Below are 23,684 nucleotides of genomic sequence, written 5' to 3' on the forward strand. Positions count from 1 at the left end.
AAAATGAAAACTTAAATTCTTGTGAGAGAATGAGGATTGAATTTTAAATAAATTGAACCATTTGCATTTCGCCTCAAAATCAGAATCCAAACGAGATTCTTCTCAACCAAATATTTTGAATGAGAGTCATCCATTCTCATTATAATTCTAGATCCCAACTCTTCCCAACCAAACACTCTTTTAATATCAGATAATTTGCTAAAGATAACAATAAGGTGTAATTTGATACGAATAATTCATAATGTCATCTCCTAATTTTGATGGATCAAAATATTTTATCTTTTTTAAAAAAAAAAGGAAGAATATGAAGTGTATGCTTGCTGTTCTAGTACTTAGCCCTTACTTGTACAACATACAACAATAGCTAAAGAAAGCTAAAAGGATGGCATGGACCTACTCAGCATTTGTAAAACTAACAATCGGATATAGATTACAAAATATATTTTACTTACAAGCCTTCTCTGCCAATAAAGAAATAAATACGGTACTCATATCTCATATGAAGATTAATTACGTATATTAATCAAAATTTAAAATTTTTGGATTTTTAAATTTGATAACTATGAAAATGTTAGCTTAGATCTTATTATTTCTCGTATCTTAGACAAGGCGTCCGAGGCATGATCCTAAATGGCATAGACCCTCACACCAGCCCCTGTTTAGAAGTCTTCTTTCTATGAGTATAGATTTGGTCTGCTAACAAACCTAAGTTTCAATCTAAGTGGATACCTTGGATGGGTTCGGCTTGCATCTTTTGCCCAAGAGAATGATTGATCTTATTTTCATGACATCAATTATCGGACCATGTCACGCACATCTCTCAAAGTACTTCGAACACTCTCTTTCATATATTTGCATGAACTGCATGCCGGCTATTACATGATCCAATGATGCATATCATAAAAAAAAAAAAAGGATAAATCATCTCTTTGTGTAAAAGATAAAACCAAAACCCACCTTGGATGGTATTATCTCTTGTCTTCTTAATAAGATGTGGGAGGTCAATCTCAAGCGACATCGGTCATTTTGGCTCCCTTTGAAAACACTAGTTCCATGAGTACAAGTTCAATATGTCAAGAAACCTAAAGTTCCGGCCTAGATGAAGTTGGTTGAGATTAGGGTTAGAAATTGATGGGTGCTAGATCTCCACTTTTTTGAGTACTTAAGTTTGGTCCCATGGAACATTGATACGGGTCTTGCGTTTTGTTGGAAAAGTATTCATCTCCATTAGAATGTAGGACAGGGCGCATTTGGCGTCATTGACTATTTGGTGTCATGTCGTTCTATGTTTGTCTTTTGATAACTGTTGGGATAAATCGATCGACTCCCATAAACCGACCGACTCCCGACTCTGACCCATCAAATGAACAGACAATCCTGAAAGTGACTACTGACTATATGTCGGCTGAGCAGGCCGACACTACTTTCAACCAACCGATCGAACCCTCTTTACCGACTTGGTATCGATAAGCAGCCGATATTCGGACTTTACAGATAATGGATTACGACCGTCGGTATCTCAAATCTGCTAACCGACAGTCAACCCCCGACATTTAGTCAGTCGGCTTATTCAAGTATAATATAACTGTCTCAGACGGTTATCCTACGAATATCACGGCGTAATCCTCGGGGATTGACAACCCATAATGGGATTACAGCCTAAGGATTCTACGCCACTAAATGTGGGACCATATCTGACGGTTACAACCATTTTTCTTTATAAAAAAAGAGGTAAAGCAACAGTAGGGATAAACCAATTTTTATATGCTGGGCTCTATCTCCATTCAAATACTACTGTTACCTAGTCTCCCCCTCTAACTTAGGCATCGGAGGATCCCCACTGAAGATAACTCCGATCAGTGCGGACTTCATTTTGCAAATGCTCGTTTCTAGCGAATAGGCGACGAGGGAATTGACAGCAACAGATTGGCATGCCAAGTAGGAGAGAAAATAACTCACAATGACAAAACTTAGAGCTCAACGATCAACAGCAACCGGATCGATGAGACACTCTTTCCAACCCTCCGGTAGCAGAGTCCAGTTCTCCAAGCCCCATGCTCACCAGGACGTGCAGATTGCTGCAATCGTACAACAAATGAATGTTCTCATGAAGACAGTCAAAAGCCTCTAGCAGTAGCAGACCCAGCCACCACAACTGCCGGTGGAACAACCGGTGGCACATACGGTGCCCTCCAGGCACAGCCACCGTCATCCACGGTGATCTCCGTCTCCTTCACCAGAGCGGCCATCTCGACTATCCCGTTGGGACGAGCCGCAACATTTGCGACGTTCCCGATGCCCCACCTGCGATTCACGGTGCCCTTCTCCTTCCTAGTTGGATCAAGCAAGGAAAAGAAAGTGACTGTGAGCACCGTCTGCCTCTCCCTCTAATTCATCGGGAGGATCAACTTCCAGGGTCTCCCACCACCAACAGCTCGAGAACCACGAACGTAAGTTCGAAGAAATCGATCGCCGACTTGTCCAGCTCCAGACGGACGGTCAGAAATCTTCAAATGACTTCGATTTCCATACCGCCCAATCTCTCTCCCGACTTATTTCAGACGAACTGATCCTGAGTCAATTAAAGATGCCACACGTGGAGCCCTACGATGGCTCCCCCAATCCAGTTGACCATCTCGAAAGCTACAAGGCTCTCATGACGATTCAGGGGGCAACCGATGCCCTCCTCTGCATTAACTTCCTGGCAACATTTCAGAAAGCTGTCAGGACCTGGTACTCCGGGCTTCGGTCGGGAAGTATTCATTCCTTCGGACAGCTAGAGCACTCTTTCGTGGTCCACCTCAGCACTAGCCGAAGATCGCTGCGAACCTCGAATAATCTCTTTTCGATCAAACGAGGAGAGACCGAAATACTCCGAGATTTCGTGATCCGATTCAATGCGGCCACACTTGAGGTCAGAGACTTCAATGAAGACATGGCCATATCGATCATGAAAAGAGGTCTGAGGAGGTTTCGATTTACGTACTCACTGGATAAGATCCTCCCTCAGATGTATGCTGAATTCTTGGAGTGCGCATACAAATACATACGCACGGATGAAGGAACTTCTGACCGACGTCAGACAGAAGGTAAGGGTCAAAAGAAGAAGAAACAGAAGAAAGAAGAAGCTCCGGCTAAATCAAGTCGGCCACCTACCGATGAACAAACTTCACCTCGACGATGGAGTCCAAGGCCGAACTACGACAAGTATGATTCCTATACCTCTCTCTCTGCTTCTCGTGCACAAATCCTCATAGAAATCGAAGGAGTAGAATATCTACGGCACCCTCCACCGATGAAAATAAGGAATCACGATCGAAGGAAGTATTGCCGATTTCACCGTCACCACGGCCACGACACCGAACAACGTATCCAGCTAAGGATGAAATAGAGATCCTGATACGACGAGGCTACCTCGAAAAATATCGAAGGGATCCGCTAACTCAACCTCCTACCGATCGATGACTTCAGCCAATTGAGGAAGCTATAAATAATCAGCCGACTACAGGAGTGATCAACATGATCTTCGGATGATCGAACCAGAGAACAACTTTCAAAGAAGAGTTGGCGAAACGACAACAACTCAATGTAATAACTCTTTTTGAAGATGATGTTTGAAGAATTCAAACTCCTCACGATGACACTGTTGTTGTTTCGACAATTAGCTAATAAAAGCATGACGGATGTTTTATTCTTCTCGACTTCCTTTCGAATGCAACTACTCGGAGAATCAACTGCTTCGGTGTCAACTATGTTTTGATCTTCTTGCAAAAACCGACATCCTGACTGCGATTTTAAAGCAACACTGAATATACTTCGGCTTTCACTGTAAAAGCTAGAAGATCGACAGTCTCGACATCAAATATACTTCGACTTTTATTGTAAAAGCCAGAAGATCGACGATCTCGACACCAACGACATACCGGTTCCCCCAAAGAACCGATCTATCAACATCAATGGGAGGCCAGCACCGGCAACAAAGATCTCCTCTGCAAAAGCTACGCTCCCCCATAGTCAGCTCACAATCCAAATAGCTGGCTAATTTGCCGACTTAGTATCAACTAAGAAAGACAAAATGCCAAGACAATCAAGGTCGGATAGGGACTACACCGACACGGCCACAGCTGGTCAAGGGATTATTGACTTCAACGAGAGGCCAGCTCCAGCAACGCAGATCTTCTTTACAAAAGTCGTGCTGCTTCAATAGTCAGCTCTTCATTGAAGCAGCTAGCTAATTTACTGACTTATTATCAACTAAGAAAAACAAAATACCAAGACGACCAAGGTCGGATTGAAATTATACCGACTTGGCCAGACCAGTCGGTGGATATTTGGCTTGCCACCATTTATCAGACAATGCGACGTATGAGCCTGACCAAGATCCGGATGATGGATATTCGACTTGCCATCATTATCCTAACTAAATACGTCGGACACCGCTCGACTAGCAGATTCCATAAAGTCTGCGAAATAGTCAGATCAACGACCTACATCCAGAGATTATTCTACATACAATGTGATGTATAAGCCCGACTAAGGTCCGGGCCATGTGTATTCGACTTGCCATCGTTATTCTAGCTAAATACGTCAGGAATTACACGACTAGCAGATTTTAAAGTCTGCGAAATAGTCAGATCTACAATCTACTTTCAGAGACGGATCAACAAGCAAATGCTATAAATTCGACGACACAGGAAAGTATTTCAGAAAAGAACTTTCATTTTGAAAAAAAAGAGTTATAAAATTGGATCGGAGTCCGATCATACAAAAAGAAAAACCAAAAGCACCGACTAATCTTCATTCCATCGAAGAACTGGCAGGTCCATCTTAGATCAGCATCTCTCATAAACTTTACCTTCCAGCTTGGGAGCTACATATCGGGTCAGATAGTGAAGATAATTGGTTGATCATGTAGCCTGGCCAACCACATCAGCAGCCTAATCTACTTTTACATGGAGAATGCGGTTAACGACCGCACCCTCCTGGTTGGAGCCCGATTGAGAACCGGAGTTAGAAAAAGATTTCAGAGTACGATCGATGATCAAACCATCCTTGACAAAATTCGGGTAGCGATCGTACCCTCCTCGGAAGAAGAGCTAGGGGCGGGCTTCAGATTTTCATCCACCAATAAAAATGACTCTGATCATGCAGCTGAGACGGGAATGCGGGATACACAGAAACAGATCGTCGACTCCACCATCGACACCAGGAGTAAAAAGTTGACATCGGTCCGAAGCACGATGCCACTTCCAAAACTGACTAACGATCGGACCCCACAATGAAAAAGCCTCCGAGTCCGACAGGGAGTCGTCGGTCGGAACCTCCGACCGACCACCCTCTGTGACAACCTCACTCATCAAAAATACTCAAAAAATTTGGACTGAGAAAAGCGACAAGGGGCAATTTTCGCTCAAAAGCTACTCTGAGCCCTCTTTTTAGAAAAGATAAAATGAGCGATGAGTACCTGGCTGACAGAGCCCCTTTATATAGAGGAATGCCCGACGGCCCAGATGAAAACGGTCAGATCAAGACCATGCCAGATGACGACACATGGTAGCATCTGGACCTATCACCGGTCGATGGTTCGACGCACCTGCATTAGATCAAACTACATCACCTCTATCCGCGTGAACAACTTCGACTTAATGACACTCCGACACGTGGCAGAAATCCATAAGTCAAAATTAAAATGCATGATGCTGGTTCGCCTTCCCAATATAACGACTGGCGCCAGTTCACATTCTCGATACGATGCCTGACACCAGATCCTTCTGCCGATACGATAGCTCGAAAGCGATAAAATGACTGTTCAACCGTACTCCAATGAAAATGATGTCAGAGTCGAGATTCGACATGACAGACAACGACTCCTTTTGTCCAAGATAATTAATCACGTGATGATGCACGTGATGATTCACCATTAGACTCAAGAGTACAGGGGGCAACTGTTGGGATAAACCGACCAACCCCCATAAACCAACTGATCTCCGACACACACTGACCGATGCTCGACTCTGACCCACCAAATGAACAGACAATCTTGGAAGCAATTACCGACTATATATCGACTGAGCAGACCGACACTGCTTTCAATCGACCGACCGAACCCCCTTTATCAACTTGGTATCGGTAAGCAGTCGATGTTCGGACTCTACAAACAATGGATTATGACCGTCGGTATCTCAAATCTGCTAACCGACAGTCAACCCCCGACATTTAGTCAGTCGGCTTATTCAAGTATAGTATAACCGTCTCAGACGGTTATCCTACAAATATCACGACGTAATCCTCGGGGATTGACAACCCATAATGGGATTACTGCCTAATGATTCTACGCCACTAAATACGGGACCATATCTGACGGTTACAATCATTTTTTCTTATAAAAAGAGAGGTAAAGCAGCAGTAGGGGTAAGTCAATTTTTATATACTGGGTTCTATCTCTATTCATATACTAGTGTTGTCCGGTCTTTCTTTCTAACTTAAGCATCGAAGGGTCTCTATCGGAGACAACTTCGATCAGTGCGGACTTCATTTTGCAGGTGCTCATTTCTGACGAACAGACGATGAGGGGATTGGTAGCAAGAATAATCATTTTTAAAATGAGTTGTGAGTATTGAGCACTAGTTGTTGATGGATTTAGGACAACAAAAAATGGTATCCATCGGAAAAAAGGCAAATCTTATGGATGGACTTTGAAATTTTCTTATTATTTTTTAAAATATTTTATTTTATTACTCTTTTAGTGGGGTTTGTGAAAGGGTGGGGGTTATGCAGCCTTGAAAAGCTATTCTCAGTTATTAGCTTTGGTAGTGTATGAAAAGTAAATGATAAAATAAGTACTAGGAAGCAAATTCTCATACGGAAGATGCGAAAGTATCATAAAATTCAGCTGTTGGCTGAGATGCCTGTACATGATTAAAAAATTTAAATATTTTAAGATTAAATTTTAAATTAGTTTAAAAATTATAAAAAATAACATCAGAGTAGATCTGATCTATGATATATATAGATTAAGATATATTACAATAAAGATCTATTTAGATTGATCATAAATAAACCATGATATTTGTGATTGCATATTTATATGGTAGGATATATATATATATATATATATGATTGTCATGGATACCCCTCCGGTATGTCTCTCTCCATAGTATTCGTGCCAAAACATCCTATGTCTGAAAAAGGTAAATTTGTGAAAACATATTCCTATGATTTGTATAAAATTATGTTTTATAAAATAAAATTTGGTATAACTTATAGACACTTGGGTCAGCTCAATGTACCAAGAAGCAAACTCAACATACCAACCAGCTTAAGCCTGGGAGTCAATACCAAATAGTGTAAAAAGCCTAGGTCACATGACTCACATCTTAAAGGCTTTGTTATTATGCTCTATTAAAACCACTCCAAATAAAGCTCAAGACAAATGAGTTCTATCAGTATGCTCCATTGATTGTTTTCCATAAATTTTATTTTAGGTAATCTAATAAGTCATGGAATTTAAAAAGTAGATTTAAGAAAATAGATCTCATCAAAACATGTTTTACATAAATCCAAGCTGTGTTCATATATTTTCGATAAACATATAGGCAACACCTCCATAATAAATTTTTGCTTTGTTGAGGAAGAAAATATGAAGAAATAAATGAAATCATGTCAAATTATTTTGACGCTTCTCTTTCAAAATTCAAATTTTATTGTCCCCTTTATTGATTAAACTAACAAAATGGTATATGCACATTTTGTTTTTTGGAACTAATTTATGTGTAGTTGAAAATGCAATCTCTATAAAAAAAAATTTATCTTGTATTGGATCACTTATTCCTATAGGTAGTGCCACCTAGATGGGCCTAAGTCATAATAATTTTCCATACATATTTCCTACAAAGGAGAGATAAAAATAGATTAGATAATATCCGTTCTGATCTATTTTTGTATTTAAATAATATCCAAATATATATAAAAATTTGAGCATCCGACTCATATTTATAAATATATCCATATCTCAAAAAAATAAATATGAACATAAATAAATAAATATCTGATCTGCATCTGAATATTTGATTCTATTTGTAATCTTATTTAATTTTAGACTTAATTATGTAAAAAAATCTTAAATTTTTTATATTTTTAATTTTATCCTTAATGTTTTGTCCCGTGCATTTGGTTGATTCAACTATTTAATTGGTTCAATTTGGATTTTAATTATAATTTTTATTGACTTGACGTAATAAAGTTGTCAAGTGATGTTATATGACTCACTTATGTATTTTTTTAACATTTTGAAGCTTCATTATATGACAACTCTATCATGACAAGCCAACAAAAATAATAGTTAGGATCTAAATTGAACTGATTTTAAAGTTGGATGATTTGATTGCACTAAATAAAAGTTCAGGATAAAATAAAAAATTTTCAAAAATTTTAAAATTTTTTATATAATTAAGTCTTAATTTTATATAGCATTAATTTTAAAAAAAAATATACAAGAAAATATATTAACATGTTCTTAACTTGATTCACCATTCATTTAATAATATCTTTGATTTTATGATCATAAAATTTAATTATCCGATTTATATCCATATTTTTGATTTGTATCCATATTTATTTAAAATAAATATGAATATAATTTTTTATATTCAAGTAATATTCATATCTATATTTATATTTATCAAATAAAATAAATATTGATATGGATATATTGGTATCTAATCTAATCCAATTTCAACTATACCATAAGCGCACCTTTTTTTTGTAAGTAAATATTATGAAAAAATTGATCAACTTTCTTATTGATCAACTTAATCATATTCTCATACATTTTAAGATTAATAAGTTATTATTTATGGATAGCATTTATCTATGAAATAAAAAAAAAAATCTTACTCACATAAAAAATGACTAAATCATTTTTCATCAGTTAGTAAAGTATGTATTTAATTTTATTTCTAAAATACTCTATTCTTATTTTCAATATCTCTATTATTTAATATTTAATAATTCAGTTATCTATTTTTTAAAATCTAAAAAATTAAAAAATATTATAAAAAATATGAATAAATTTTAACAATTTATTTAAAAAATAGTAATATAAAAAATATTAGTAACAAATTTCAAAGTTACTTTTCCATACATAAAAGGATATCAATAAATTATTTTTTTATCTAAATATTTTATATAAAAAAATTTTAGATAAAATTTTTTATTCATACAAGAATGGATTCAAAAGTGCAAGGAGGATGGTAAATTTTATAGAATTAAAAAAAAAAATCTGATTAAAAGGAGTTAAATAAGGATAGGGAGAGACAAAGGGAGTGAGAGAGCGGTGGGACCCACCGCCCAGCGCCCGTCCAGGCAGCGTATCCTTGCCTGATATTATTCTCCCGCTGCCCTCGCCCTCCTCCCACCACCCCAACTTTTTCCCCGACCTGTTACGGTTTCCCACGACCAATCCCCCCACCCAAGCCTTCTGCCATCTGTACACGTGTCCGATCGTGCCCCAACGACGGCGATCCACGAGTTGACACTCCAGCGGGCCCACCCCCGAAAGCGAACCCTGTTTCGGATGCGTCCGATTCCCACATGGCCGAGTACGGCTGATACAAATTTGCTCATAGGGGAAAAAAAATTAGAAATTTAAGGGAAAAAAAAAAAACGGAAGAAAGTTAACAAACGGTTCCGTTAGAGCTGACAGCGGCCGCACGTGTCATCCGTGAAAGCTGTCCCTTTGTACCGTTTCTCTCGTCCTTAATGCCCCCATCCACCCTCTCTCTTTCCTCTGCAACCGAGATTTTTTTCCTTTCCTTTCACTCTTCCCATTCCACCATCTGTACTTTTTTTTCTTTTTTTTTCCAACTTAAAATTGGATTAAAAGAAAAAAAAAAGGATGGGGTTAAAAGAAGGGAGGGGTGGAGTGGTTGGAGGGGAAAGGGGGGACAGCTTGCGCTGCTGTCTCCTTGCCAGCTGCACAATGATCAGAAGAAAACAAGCAGCCATCATGATGGCCCTACTGGGAGAAGGGCAGGGGTCTGCCCTGTAGTATCCCAAAGTAAAATTATGCAACTATAAAAATAATTGATTTTTATTAAGAAGAAGTGAAAATATATAAATTTTTAGAAATGAAAAGATAGTAGATTATCATGTTAGTTTTGTCTTTATCACATTTAATGAGTATTAACTGTCTTGAGTTTGTTTACTTAATCAAGTTTAAGACATTCTTATGATCTGATCATAGGTCTACCATGCCATGCTGTTTCATAAATAAATGCAGACTCTTATGACTGGGACCCATAGGGTCTTCTAAAGATAATCACGGTGTATTAATATAAAATGTTCCCTTTTTTTTATAAGAATATATTCGCCCAGAAAAAAACTTCAAAAATTATTAAATCATAAATAAAAATATTTAAAAATAATAAATGAAAAAAATAGCATAGACTAAAACTAAAATGAACAATGTAGTAGCAATACATATAAGAATATTAACTTCCATGTTCTTATTATTTTTTCTACTTGCAATAACTGTGTAGGCACTAGAGCATTTGGTACGAGGTGGTTATCTTAAAATTAAGGGTAATATAAATGGAAGTATTGAAATCATTATGTTCGATTACACTATGATGCTCTTATATATCAATGATCTCAAATCATTTATGTTCCTCAAATTATTGTCCAACTTTAGTGATAGGTGCTCGTCCTAGATTTCAAGAATCAAAAATCATCCCAAGACACTAATCTTAGGTTTAAATTTAAGAATAAAAATATCTCTCAATCTAATAAAAAAATTGATATATCAATATACTATTAATATATTATATCAATATTATTTTTTATATATAATATTATATTAATATTATATGCATTATATTTATGATATATATTATATTTTAATATATTATAAATAAAAAATATTAAATCTATAATAATAACTAATATAACTTCATAGGATTTATTGAACAAATAAATATATTTTTGTGGAGTATATTATTAATTAATATATATTATAATATAATTTATATAATTAATAAATATATTTTTATGGAATATATCAAGTATAGCCTATGGAATATTAAATAAGTTGCTTGTGGATCTTTAATCATCAAATCATATTTTTTTTTAAATATAACAATTTTAGATTATAGAAGATCAAATTATCATAGGACTTGCATCATCGGTAATCTTAGATCACCACAGTGATTCTATTTGGATTACCAAATACCATCTAAAAAATCTTTTGCTCTTAAAAACATCTATCAATACTAGCTTTATCTTGTAGTTAAAGGAGCTATGATTATGCATATAGCCAGATCTATTCTTAATCAACATGACCCATGCATCTTTATTTACAAATTGAAGATAGTAGACTTTCCCTTTTGATTTGAAGGTTTGAATTAGGACAAATTCAAATTCTCGACAGGTCTAGACTTTTTGAAATATGACTAATGATCCCAACAAAAATTTAGTTGGAATTTGGATCAATATAAACTAACCAACCAAGGCCTCACGGGCATACTTCAACATCCAACTTTTTTGATTGAATAATTTATTATCCAAACACAACCAAAAATCCTTTGAATTGGAATCTTGACCCAGTTGGGTGCAACTCCAGTTTATAGGTTGGAATCCTTTAAGCCACTCAAAGCATTAGATTCTCCCTTTTTTTTTTTTTTTTTGTCTTTTTTTTTTATCCCCGCTATCTTGATTCTCCGCACTTCATAGGTTGGGTCTAAGGTAGTCGGGTTTGGTTTAACCCGGTCACACTTACACTGTGTCAGAGGGCCACCGAACCCAAAGCTAGATTAAATAAGACGCACGGGACGTAGACACATAACACGATGAGGACCCACCTGACCACTTAAATTTTTCTCTTGCCCCCGCTTGAATTTATTTTTGCGGGTCCGGGGAATGAAGTGGTAATTTTTTCTTTTTGATAAAATTAAATTTATTAAATTAATTAAATAAAAATACATTCATATAAATTAAAAAATAAAAAATAAATCTGACACAACAATCTATAAAACAGTGCAGCTAGTGTCCGTACGATTAGTCACGTAACTTACCATCCCATCAACAATACTAATTATTTTTTATAATATTAATGAATTATCTAAAATAAAATAGAAAGTACAAGTCATACTTCAATGGCCTTAAATCAAGTGGTAATCTATAATCGGTATTCATATACATGGATATGTATAGGGCAATGGCTTCTTTCTCGCAGCGAGGGTAAGAGAGGTGGAGGAATCCATCCCCAAAACTCAAAACGGGGTCTTTGGTATTCATCCCACGCTTCTTTCTTCTTAACTGGCTGCTCAGAGAGTGACGCCGGTTCGATATAATGGTTGAACTCTTAATCAGTCAGGCCCCTTGGTGTATTGACCCACACAGGATGCGGAGGTTCATGGGCACATCCGGTACCTTCATGTATGTGTCATCTCCACTCCAACATGCTTATGTTCTTACAGAATGCCCATGTCTTGATTTTTCAGAGTCAAGCGGTGGTACTATAGACGGATCCCGCGAGGCAGTTTAGACTCGACCAATATATTCTACGGAAACGGGCAACCCGAGCATCCACCCAAGGAGAAAGAAGCGTGGCAGGATTATGTAAAAAGTCTACTCCTTTTTTTTTGGTGGAATGTATCATAGTCCATTAAAAGCTCTTTTCATGGGATATTTGTTGGATATATAGACCGGTAAAGAATGTGACGTACACTTAATTACTTATTCTTTTGGAGATAAGGGTGAAGGGGAGACCAATGCGGTCCAAACTAATTCACGTGGTGAGGAATGTAGCAATCTATGGAATTAAAAAAAGAAAAATAGGTAAAGGTGACATACACTTTACCTATATAGATCGGTGAAGAATGTGACATACACTTAATTACTTATTCTTTTGGAGATAAGGGTGAAGGGTAGATTAATGCGGTCCAAACTAATTCACGTTGGTGAGGAATGTAGCAATCTATGGAATTAAAAAGAAAAAGAAAACTAGGAAAAGTATACGGTGAACCGTTACACTTCTTGTCATTTCTATATACTTATATTTATTGGATGAAGGGAGAGAAAGGGTGCAATAAATATTTGGTGGGCATGTGATGAATAAAAGAGGTGGTTCAATGAGTTACGTGGGGGAGGAGTTAAATAGGAGGGGCCCAAGAGCTATGCTTGTTTGTTTAAAGCAACATAGTAATGTTTTGCATGAATTAAATGAGAATAATGAGAGCTAGAAAATGACGTGCAACTGCTACAATTTGAGAGGGATGATGGATGAAATAGTTTGATGGGGATGGACGGTTTGTCATTAAAATTACATGGCGTAGGGGTCGGTCCTGCAGTACTCAAGTAGCAATGGCGTGTTGCTTCACTTAGTCATGTGTATTTTGACCGAGAATTTTAGTACAAATTTAGGTTGGATGTATAATGGCACATCTAGTTGCATGTCATTGTTATGGTCTGCACATTTTCGCGATGATGGGAAAGTAATTTGTCTCGTTTGAAAAGCTAAGAAAGCAGCAATACATTTTTCATAGATAAGGTTGGAGCAATGGGTTAATGTTGCCATGAGAGGAATATAGAGCATTAAAATGTTATGCATGGTATCATACAAAAGTTGTTAATTGTTAAGTAAGAAATTGTTTATTGGGACTTCTACAATACTTTCGTAGTGCAGTAGCGAAGCTTTTCTTCTTCATGATATATAAAAAGAAAAGAAAAATCATTGATTGTAACATAATTTTTAAGTTTAAGAAATAAATATATATGCATGAGGTAAGAAATCTAAAAGTTTTTTTTTTTTTTAATTGAAAAAGAAGAGCCCATATAATGATGTATGAGTATGGAATAGAAAAAACAATGAGCATGATGGATGAAAAAACAATCGAGTTTTTTTGGGTCAAAAAGAGTGGCTACTTGAGCCATTTGATGTCTCGAGCATTTAGCACGCATGGGCCGGCAAGCATCACATGTCTTTTAGCATGGTTTACCTATGCTTGCATCAATAGAACGGATACGATTGCTACTTTAAGTTTAAATGCAAGTTAGAAAATATTTCATGGTTGGTCCCATCAAGTCAAACATCAAGATTGTTACACATTCACCCTAGTAGTTAATAATCTAGTCATTATATTAAGGTACAAAGCATTTCTTTAAAAAGTATCATTTAAGAGAGGGTATGTGGCTCATGAAAGGCTTTATTACCCATATCATCCTTAGTGGTTTGAAAAAGAAGGATTAGGATATGCTAGGGGATATACAAAGCATTTTCCTTCTTTAAATTACTACAATAGAATTTGGCATTTCCATGCATATAAGGAGTGTTTAAAATGTATTTGATGATTGGATATCAAGTTGCCCACATTTTTCTATTTCTTTGATTCCTAGGTTAAAAAAAAAAAGAAAAATATGAGAGAAATATGGATGCCATAGGATACTATTAGCATCTCAAATCCAATGACCTTCCATAGTCAACAGGTCCATTCTAAGAGGGAGCAATTTCTGATTTGTTTAAGATGACATGATCTATATAAAAAAAGATGTTTGTGGTACCAGAAGTACCTTGAAATTGCAAAATATTTAGTTTCCTCAATCATCAAATTACTTGTTTTAATTTTTTTTGCTGTTTTTCTAATTGCTTGGAAAATATTATATAGAAAAGTTGGTCTGATATCCATATGGATCCCAAAGATATTTTCTCTTTCTTCGAAAAAAAAAAATATCATGACCAGTATTCAATTTACCAGCTAGATTCATTCTAGGTTTCTTTGCATGTTAGCCATCACTTTATAAAATTTATTATATATAAAGACTTCTCGTTTACATGTTTATAGACTAAGAACTCCTTTATACTATGAATTTGCCACTAGGTTCCATAGTCCACTTCCATTCAATCATAATAGAATATATGTTGGCTTTTTTAAGCCTTCGTTCACCTAGCTCTTTAGAGTTTCCAACTAGTGTGCCATTCATGTATTTTGATGCTACTTTGCTAGATTTGAGATCCTCATCATTACCACACCTAGAGTAAATTCTTGGTTCCATCTCAAACTTGAAAGCAACAATGTTGAGAAGAATAATTAGCAAATAAGTTAGAAGCTTACTATAGTTAATGAACAGTTAACATGGATTCCTTCTAAAGAATTTCTAGGGCAAGAAATGTCCTGACTTACAAATGAATATAGAGAGCACTCTCTATATATAATTAATCTATAAAAAAAGTTATATGCAAATCTCTCTCTCTCTCTCTCTCTCTCTCTCTCTCTCACACACACACACACACAAATAAGCAACTAATATCTCTAGATTATATTGTTGATTAAACTTAGGATTCCTCAAATTAATCATGGGTGAGTTGCTACTCCACTGATGGATCTCTCCAAGATAACAATGTTGGATGCGACATGTTAGTCTCAACATGGCTCATTCAAAAAATATATTGTTAGCCTCAACGTGGCTCATTCAAAAAATATACTATGCTCGTATTGTGTCGGTGGAATTGCAGTCGATTAAAAAAATAAAAAATCATGCACTGTTGTATATATTTTATTGACTAAAGCAGAGACAGTTTGTTTGGAAAAAAAATATGTAGTTTAATGGAAGATGACAGAGAGGCCAACTTGGTCGAAGTCTATAAGAGAATATCGAGTCAAAAGGCAAGCTGATATACATTAGCAGTCAATATTGACTCACAAAAAGAATTGCATGTCAAGTTTGATCAGATTTAACTCGGTGATGCTGTCAAAGCTAAATTAACAAACAAAACTGGTGGAGAAAAGTGTGGAATCGACAGTAGCTTGACGTGGGCCACTACATGAAGTGTGTATAAAAAGGAAGGGGGACTTGAGAAAGGATAAATGATAAGATTGATCGGCCGCAAGATAAGAAAAAGTAAATGATAAGATGGATCGAGTAGCTTGCTACTTTACTCCTAACTAATTAGTTGAGAAAAATGTTGAAAGATGAAATTTTAGGACAAAAAGAATGGGAAAGATGATAAACTTCGTCATGCGAATTGAATTTAGGTCGATTAATTGCAACCCCTCTCCAAACTTCTTAAATAAAAGAGATAATGAACTGGTCCATATTCCATATGGTATGTTAAATGATGTAGAATATATCTTTTTGTGAATTAGAAGTTCTATGATCTTTATTCAACTGACCTAATCTTTTTTTTTTTTTTTTTGTCCATAAAATTTAATTTATATTAGTTGTGCTTGTGTCATCATGCATCAAATACTGCATGCAATAGTTTATAACTTGCAAATTAAGATGCTAGGGATTAAAAAAAAAAAAAAAAAACACTATTGGACAATTGAGCCCTGATGTCCACCTGTTAATAGCATTATTATGTCAGCCAACATCATTACATATTTTAGAGACCATTTGAATCTCTCGTGAATCTTGAGACGACAGTATTTTCTTTAAAAATCTTGTGAGTAATAGCAATTTAACATGACATCTGTGTCAAATTGTGTCTTTTGTTGTTTCTGCTGAAGAAAAATTTACAATGGCCATCGAACTTGCCAAAATTAACTTTAATCTGTAAAACAAAATTAAAAAAATAAATAGAAAAAGCGCCCCCAGTCCAAGATGAGTAGGCTAGTATCCTAGCTCTTCAGACTTGAACAGCTACCACATCCACTATATATAATACCTTCTTGAAAGTTTAAACCCCCAAATGATATTTGTTTGGCAACCAAGGCAATTCCTTCTTGCCATCCTAGAACCCATCGGTTTGTAAACCAGCATCAATATTGTCCTCTTTACAAACTTTGCTCCATAGTAAATTTGTGAACCTTGATAACTACACAACTATACAAGTCTAAGATGTTAAAAAATTGAAACCTGGTGGGGAAAAGTTCAGTAGAATGGTACAGCAAATTTTGCATTAGCATTCATGAGGTCTATGGCATTTATGAGAAATTTAGTAGGTGAATACAAACTGCCATCATATCCTCAAACCACTTTCAAGTCCTTCCAAAATAAATTTTTTCTCACTCCAAAAATATTGAAAAAATATAAATCTATTGGGATGATTTTACACAAAATTTTATAAAATTTATATAATCAACAAAATGAGAGTGGACTAAACTTATATTTATAAATATTCAAGATATTTTAGAGTTATCTGGCACGAATCCTATAGGAAGATAAAAAAAAAAAGGATCTCGACCTACTCCAAACATTATTCTAAATATTTAGGAATACAAATCTAATCCAGCATGTGATTCTATAATTTAAGATATTTTTTTGATATTTATGAATATGGAGATTTAATTCAGCCCATAATCTTATAATTTTATTGGGTATACTGATCAAACTTATGAATTATAAAATTTTTAGCCCAATCATCTGGGCAGATCAGAGTTTTTTTTTTTTTTTTTTCTGTTGTCTTTCTAAAGATGGCAGCATGGTGAAGGAACCTTCCTTAAAATTGAGCAAATAAAATGTCAAAAGCAAGTGAGAAATATCATAAAAGCAGTATGTATGGGTATCCAGTATACTTGCCATTCTTTTGCCTTTGTTTCTGCTATCTTTTTCTCTGCTGCTTTTTTTTGGTAGTTATCTTTTCTTTGCTTTGAAAAGCCAAAGAGGGTGGGGTGCAAAGAGACAAGAGACGTCTGGTGATTTTGTCAAGGCGGAGAGGGACAGGGGCAGCTCTGATATAAGACTGGGGAGGACTCCCAACCCACACGAGCGGTTTCCTTTTGAACTCGTGCATGCGACCCCCAATGCCCACACCCCCAGAGGAGCAATCAGTCTCAAAGTAAGGGAAACACACACGCACAGAGACAGAGAGAGAGAGAGAGAGGAAGGAAGAAAGAGAGAGAAGGAGACCCGTGTGGTTTTCTTCCACCCGAGGCCGTTTCTCTCTTAATGTTTTGGGCTCTTTCAGCGCTAAGAGTTTTTCTCTGTATTCTCCATCATCCTCTTCTTCCTGCTCTGAAAGCTCTGAAAGCTCTGTTTTCCTCAACCTCCCTTTAAAAATAACATCAGATAGAGATTCTTCCTTTCTCTTTTAAATGCTTTCGGATTGGGATTTACAAGAGGCCGGCCAAGAAGAAGGTCCAGAGCCCTTTTTTTCGTGACCGAAGCCTCTTCCCTCTTAATAGGTCTTTCTTGCATTTGTATGTTTTTTTTTTTTCTCTTAATCTTTGTATTCCTCTTTCTCCTTCTGTTTTCCATTAAGGAAGTTGTGAGTCCTCATCGAATCATTTGGTTTTGAAGAGATATGGCTCCTCAACATCTAAAAACAACGGCTGAGATGGGGTTCTTTCACCCTCCACCACCACCACCACCTCCATTTCATGGGGGTTTGGGCTCTCCATCTGGAGGGATGGAATGCAGGAGTAGCGGGATGGGCTTCTCAATGGAGAAGGAACAGAACAAAGACTGCGGCTTTATTGGGGGACAAGTGTATCATGGGGATGAGAAGGAGCAGAGCGAGCAAGGAGAAGGTGGTAACCATGAGAATGGCCAGACCAAGCTCTGTGCTAGGGGCCATTGGAGGCCAGCTGAGGATGCCAAGCTCAAGGAGCTTGTCTCCCAATATGGACCCCAAAACTGGAATCTGATTGCTGAGAAGCTTGAAGGGAGATCAGGTATCCAACCAACTCCACACCAAAAAAAGATACGAGACTAGATTTATTCTCTCTCTCAATAACATAACAGTGGCTCTCTGCTTGTTGTTTTTGCTTTAGAAAAGGTAAACTTAAAAAGAAAGAACAACCTCGAAGGCGTTTTTTCTTCTTTTTGGAACTGATACATGGATTACATAAATGAGATAACGTTTTTTGATGTTGCTTCATAGAAATAATTTGATGTATTCTGATGATTTATTTTTCTTAATTTGTGCTCTGTGTTTTTCTCTGCAATTTGGTGTTGGACAGGGAAGAGCTGCAGGCTGAGGTGGTTCAACCAGCTGGACCCAAGGATCAACAGGAGGGCCTTCAGTGAGGAGGAAGAGGAGAGGCTTCTGGCTGCCCACAGGCTCTATGGCAACAAATGGGCACTGATTGCCAGGCTTTTCCCTGGAAGGACAGACAATGCAGTGAAGAACCATTGGCATGTGATCATGGCCAGGAAGCACAGGGAGCAGTCCAGTTCCTACAGGAGGAGGAAGTCCTCCACCTCCTCCCCAAATCCTCCCTCCTCTCAGGCCCTTCCCAACAGGATGGAGGTGAACACCAGCAACATTGCATGCAGTGGTGAGTCCACCATCACCTCCACTAGAGATGAGTCTGCCTCCACTTGCACAGATCTCTCCCTCAATTCCTTCACCAGTGGAACCATTCCTAACCTCTTCTCTAGATATAGCCCTCCCCAGAAGCCACAGCCCTTTGAGTTCCTCATGGGTATGTTCTCTCCCTTTTTTAAAAAAAAAAAAAAAAAAATTCTCATTTCTTTCTATGTTTCCTATGGCTTCTCTTCTCTTAATATCATGGCGCTTCTAGCTAATTTTCATTTTTCTTTATCTTTTTTATTTTTTTGTGACTTATTCTGCTGGGTGAATGATTGTCTCAATAATATAGCTGAGATTCTAGTTATGTGGTGTTTTTTCTCATGGGTCCCTCCTGAAAGCTGCCTGCTTAACACTTTTCTTTGTATCATCTGGTCTTGATGAATGAATCTTTCAGTCTTTACTGTTTCCTGGTGGATGTTTCAGAGTTTTCCTCATGGACCTCTTTTCCTTGTTGCTTGCCTTTTTTGTGCAGGTTCTGATGAAAAGCTGGTGGCTGGGAGGAATGGATGCTATGAGAAATTTGGTGACCATGGAAGTCGCTTCCCATATGTGATGATGGTTCCATGTTCTGATCAGTCTGGTTTCTCTAATTCAAACTCTAAGGCCTTGGCAACTGAATCAGTGGCCAACCACAGGAGCAGAGCTTGGCTGCATGGTGAGACAGATCATAAGAGGGAAAAGATTAGCCTGCCCTTCATTGATTTCCTCGGTGTAGGAGCAACATAGAAAATGGGGTTTGCAGCCTAATGTACAGGGAGTCTATAAAGGGGTAGAAGAAAAGAGGAGAAAAAGAAGGGGGTGGGTTGGTGGGGAGGGGAGGTTAAAAAGGAGAACAGAGATGAAGTTATGGGAAGTTCTTTGTTCATTAAAAGCAGCACCTTAGTTTTGTTGGTTAAAACCTTTAATCCTCTCTTTGTTAACTATTCTCAATGAGGTTGTTAGTAAACTAATGCCGTGACCTCTGCTTCAATTTTCTAGACTTATGAGATGATGCTGTTTTCTGGTGCATTCCTTGTCATACTCTCGTCTTATATTTGTAATCCATTGACCTGAACTAACGCAGGGAACTCTGATATAGATATTTTAGTCACATAGATGATGGAATTATCTAATTAATATTAAAATTAGATCATCTACATCCGAGTTTGAACAAGTGAATAATCTTATGACCAGTTTACTGATTAGTCCCTGCTTGTTGAGGCATGATGGACATTGATTTCCAGATGGAATAATTCAATGTTCATGCTTATATCTAATGAAGGGATAGAAATCTCTAGGTTTCTCACCAGAAATTCCAGCATCTACAGTCTAGAGAGGTCCGTTCTGTCTTGTTATTCCATGCACCTGGAGATTAGTGCAAATTGCCAATTAGCAGTTCCAGCCAAGCACCTATGGTTGGATGTGGCTGCAAACACATCATGTCTATTTCTACAGTTATCTCCGCAATGAGTAACATGCTTGTAAGACTCAGTAGTTTGTGATAAATCTAAATGATTGCAAATTTGATAATCTTCTATATTTAAGAGTCCAAATCAGGTTCGTTAGACGCTTAATGATAGGATGGCTAATTATGCAGGACTTAATCAACTTCTACTTCGTGCAGTAAACCGTTTTGCGAAAGAGAATGGTTATGCTGTTGATAAAGAAAATTCTATGTTTAATTATAACTTAATTCACTGAATGCATACTTGTAGCGAGAACTTTAGGAGATCCTCAACAGTCTAGCCAACATATGAGGCTCCCAGTCTCAGAGATTGCTGCTTATAAGAATGCTCCATCTGGCTAGAATGAAGGGAAATATGATATTTTTAGTCCCCAAATAGCTATCTAGCTCCATTATCAAGTGTGAAAATGAAAAGATAAACTAATTTCCATGTGGTTAGAATCCCACAAAATGATGCTGATCCGTGTGCAATTAGCCCAAATAAGTTCTGTTTGATCATGGATTTCAATTCAAATCATCTGATAAATTTAATTTTCAGGGTTACAACTTGATAATTTTTTCAGTCATTATGGTTACAACTCATGCTTCCCAATTTTCGCACCTTGTCAAACTGCTAAGGGTAGCATCCATGTCCCCTGGGAGCCACACCAAGTCATGATGTTTGCTTAGCTCATTCTAATTAAAGCCATTGTACGTTCGACCAGCGGTGGTTGAGAATATTTCCAACAAGATTGTAGCCCATACGATGCACGCCAAGGTTTTAAATAACGAAATGTATCCTTGCAACGGCCTCCCGTCATAATCATTATTAACCATTTCAATGGCTATAACGGTCACTATTTATCTAAAAAAATTAACTTTTCAAATTTTTAACAGTAAAATAATCACTGAAATAATAGATGTTATCATGGTATTACAACATATACATTTTTTTATGAATAAAAGAATATATTTTCTTGATTGCAACGTGTAGTTTTTGATGAAATTTTGAAAGAAAAAATTGAAATTTAGGAAAATATTCCATTTATAAAGGTATAAGTAAATAAAAGGCCGTTACTCATGTCATAACTGTTTGTTATAGCAGGAAATAATGAAGGTAATGGTTGTTAGGTTCTTCATATTATAATGGTTAAATTCCATTATTTAAAGCCATTGTGCATCGTCTTCTTCGATTTATGATACTTATAAAATGTATCTTGTAATTTTTTTTTATTAAAATTAATTCTTCACTTATCTTTTTTTGATGCCTTGCTAAATTTGAACTTGGCTTGAACCCAAGTGCTTCCGAAATGACAGTTCCACCCTTCCCCTAGAAGGGATGCAGTAATTTCTGAAGGGCAAAAGGAGAGCCAAAGTATTCCCAATGAGGGTCTGAGCCCTCCTGAGTGCCTCAGTGAGAGGTAGACAACCAGGCAGCCAACAGTAGACTCCCTTTGCACATAATTTAACATCATGTCACTTGACCACAGGGTTTCCCTATCTTGTGGTAATGGCCGCCTTGGTAGGGTTTTTGGAGCCGATTGGGCACAAAATCCTATGTGGGAACACTTATTCTCCTGCCCGTATTTGGGAAGAGAAAAAGGAGGGGTTGGCAAGGGGAGGGCTCCTATTTTGTTTGTTCTCATGTTCTGAGAGCCATTGCTGCTCTGAGGTACTGAAAACTGGCTCACCACACCACAATCATGGTGCTGAACGCTTTTTTAGAGCTTAAGATTTGAAGGATTTAGGAAAAAGAGATGCAGTGAAAAGACTGTTGACAGATTGGTGAAAAGATGTCTCTGTCCAAACTCCATCCCCATAAAAGAACAAGGACATGAAAAAGAGAAGAAAATTTTAAGTTTTTATTGATGCAGTTATATATTTTCTCTACCTTGCATCAATGGCCATAATGGTTACTTGTTTGACTCCATCCATTATGCTTGAAGGTGTTAGCAAGGTGGCAGAAAAGACAAGGAAACCATGACCATGGGGTTGGTTTCTTTATTATTATAAGAGAATTCCATGGATGGCTTTATGGCATTATGGATCCAGCCAGAACTTGCAAGGGATGCTCCTACCAACTACTGACAAGTGAGGTGAGAGGCTGCAAGCCGTTGGGAGGGCAAGAGTAACGTTTGTTTGGGTTTGGGAGAAGCCCTTCCCTACGGAGAAATACTGAAGAACGCGGCAACTTTTTTCCTTGTTTCAAGGGTAGTTGGAAACGGCTTGTGGGGTTCACGTGGGCGGTGAGCGACATTTGCTTTGGAGGGATAAGGGAAGCGGTTTTGGGAAGCAGCTAAGTATCCTTTCTGGTGACGGTTTCGTTTGCTTGCGTGGGTGTTGGCGTGGGGGAGGACGCGGTCCACACGGAGCCTTCCAAGTTCCATCGGTTACGGCCACCCTTCCCACGCCCTCACAAGACAAATTAAAAGCTTGCAACCTTGACCGGTCTAAGAAAAGTGAAAGCAAATGCCGTAACGGTTGGTGTGCCCTCTTTGAGCTTTGGGTTGGCCTTATATGCATGGATGGACCACATGGCAAAATAATGTACAAGAAAGTTGTTATCTTATCAAGCTAAGAAAGTATCTTGATGGTTGTATTAGAGAATTTTGTATTCAAATCCTATCTTGCAGCATGATTCGAGGTATTCAAGGCGTTGCAAACAATCATATAAAATGGTAGACAATGTGCAGGATAATGAAGGGTCTAATATATTATCAACTACGCCTCTACGTTATGTAGACCGCATTGCAAAGTATTATACATATCTGAATAGCTGCCATCAGAAAATGAACAATTATTCTTCTCTAAGATAGTTTTGTTTGATGGTCATCCATCTCTTGACGACTATCTAAAGATTCATAATACTATACTGTGCCACTCACACAGTATAAAACTTTTGTGATCATATATTATCGACTCAGAGCTGCATTGTGCTTATCCATGGATGGCGATTCCACTTCCATGCGTGACTTGTAAGTGGATCAGTTGAATTTTCCGACACACATAGAC

General features: G+C 37.2%; 1 protein-coding gene across 4 annotated transcripts; it reads left to right on the forward strand.

The window, feature by feature from the left end:
- Nucleotides 1-17,629: 17,629 nt before the first annotated feature.
- Nucleotides 17,630-20,257, forward strand: LOC105057270 (transcription factor MYB56). Of its 4 annotated transcripts, none has more exons than XM_010939834.4 (4): nucleotides 17,630-17,773; nucleotides 18,235-18,608; nucleotides 18,897-19,214; nucleotides 19,722-20,257. In XM_010939834.4, exons 1-4 carry the CDS (start codon nucleotides 17,727-17,729, stop codon nucleotides 19,973-19,975), a joined length of 993 nt encoding a protein of 330 aa, XP_010938136.1. In that variant the 5' UTR covers nucleotides 17,630-17,726; the 3' UTR covers nucleotides 19,976-20,257. The 4 variants fall into 4 exon arrangements, with proteins under 4 accessions (XP_010938136.1, XP_010938132.1, XP_010938133.1 ...); XM_010939830.4 differs by having other exon boundaries at nucleotides 17,632-17,773; nucleotides 18,897-19,361; XM_010939831.4 differs by lacking the exon at nucleotides 17,630-17,773 and adding an exon at nucleotides 17,792-18,134 and having other exon boundaries at nucleotides 18,897-19,361.
- The last annotated feature ends 3,427 nt before the right edge of the window (nucleotides 20,258-23,684 follow it).

Source organism: Elaeis guineensis, chromosome 14 (assembly GCF_000442705.2).
Source record: "Elaeis guineensis isolate ETL-2024a chromosome 14, EG11, whole genome shotgun sequence".
Lineage (NCBI taxonomy): Eukaryota > Viridiplantae > Streptophyta > Magnoliopsida > Arecales > Arecaceae > Elaeis > Elaeis guineensis.

Bases quoted from the DNA above. Each gene is read 5' to 3' on its own strand.
- LOC105057270 (XM_010939830.4), top strand. From the start codon at position 17,727: ATGCGACCCCCAATGCCCACACCCCCAGAGGAGCAATCAGTCTCAAA. The intron at 17,774-18,234 runs GTAAGGGAAACA...TTGGTTTTGAAG, and splicing joins GAGGAGCAATCAGTCTCAAA to AGATATGGCTCCTCAACATC. The intron at 18,609-18,896 runs GTATCCAACCAA...GGTGTTGGACAG, and splicing joins GAAGCTTGAAGGGAGATCAG to GGAAGAGCTGCAGGCTGAGG.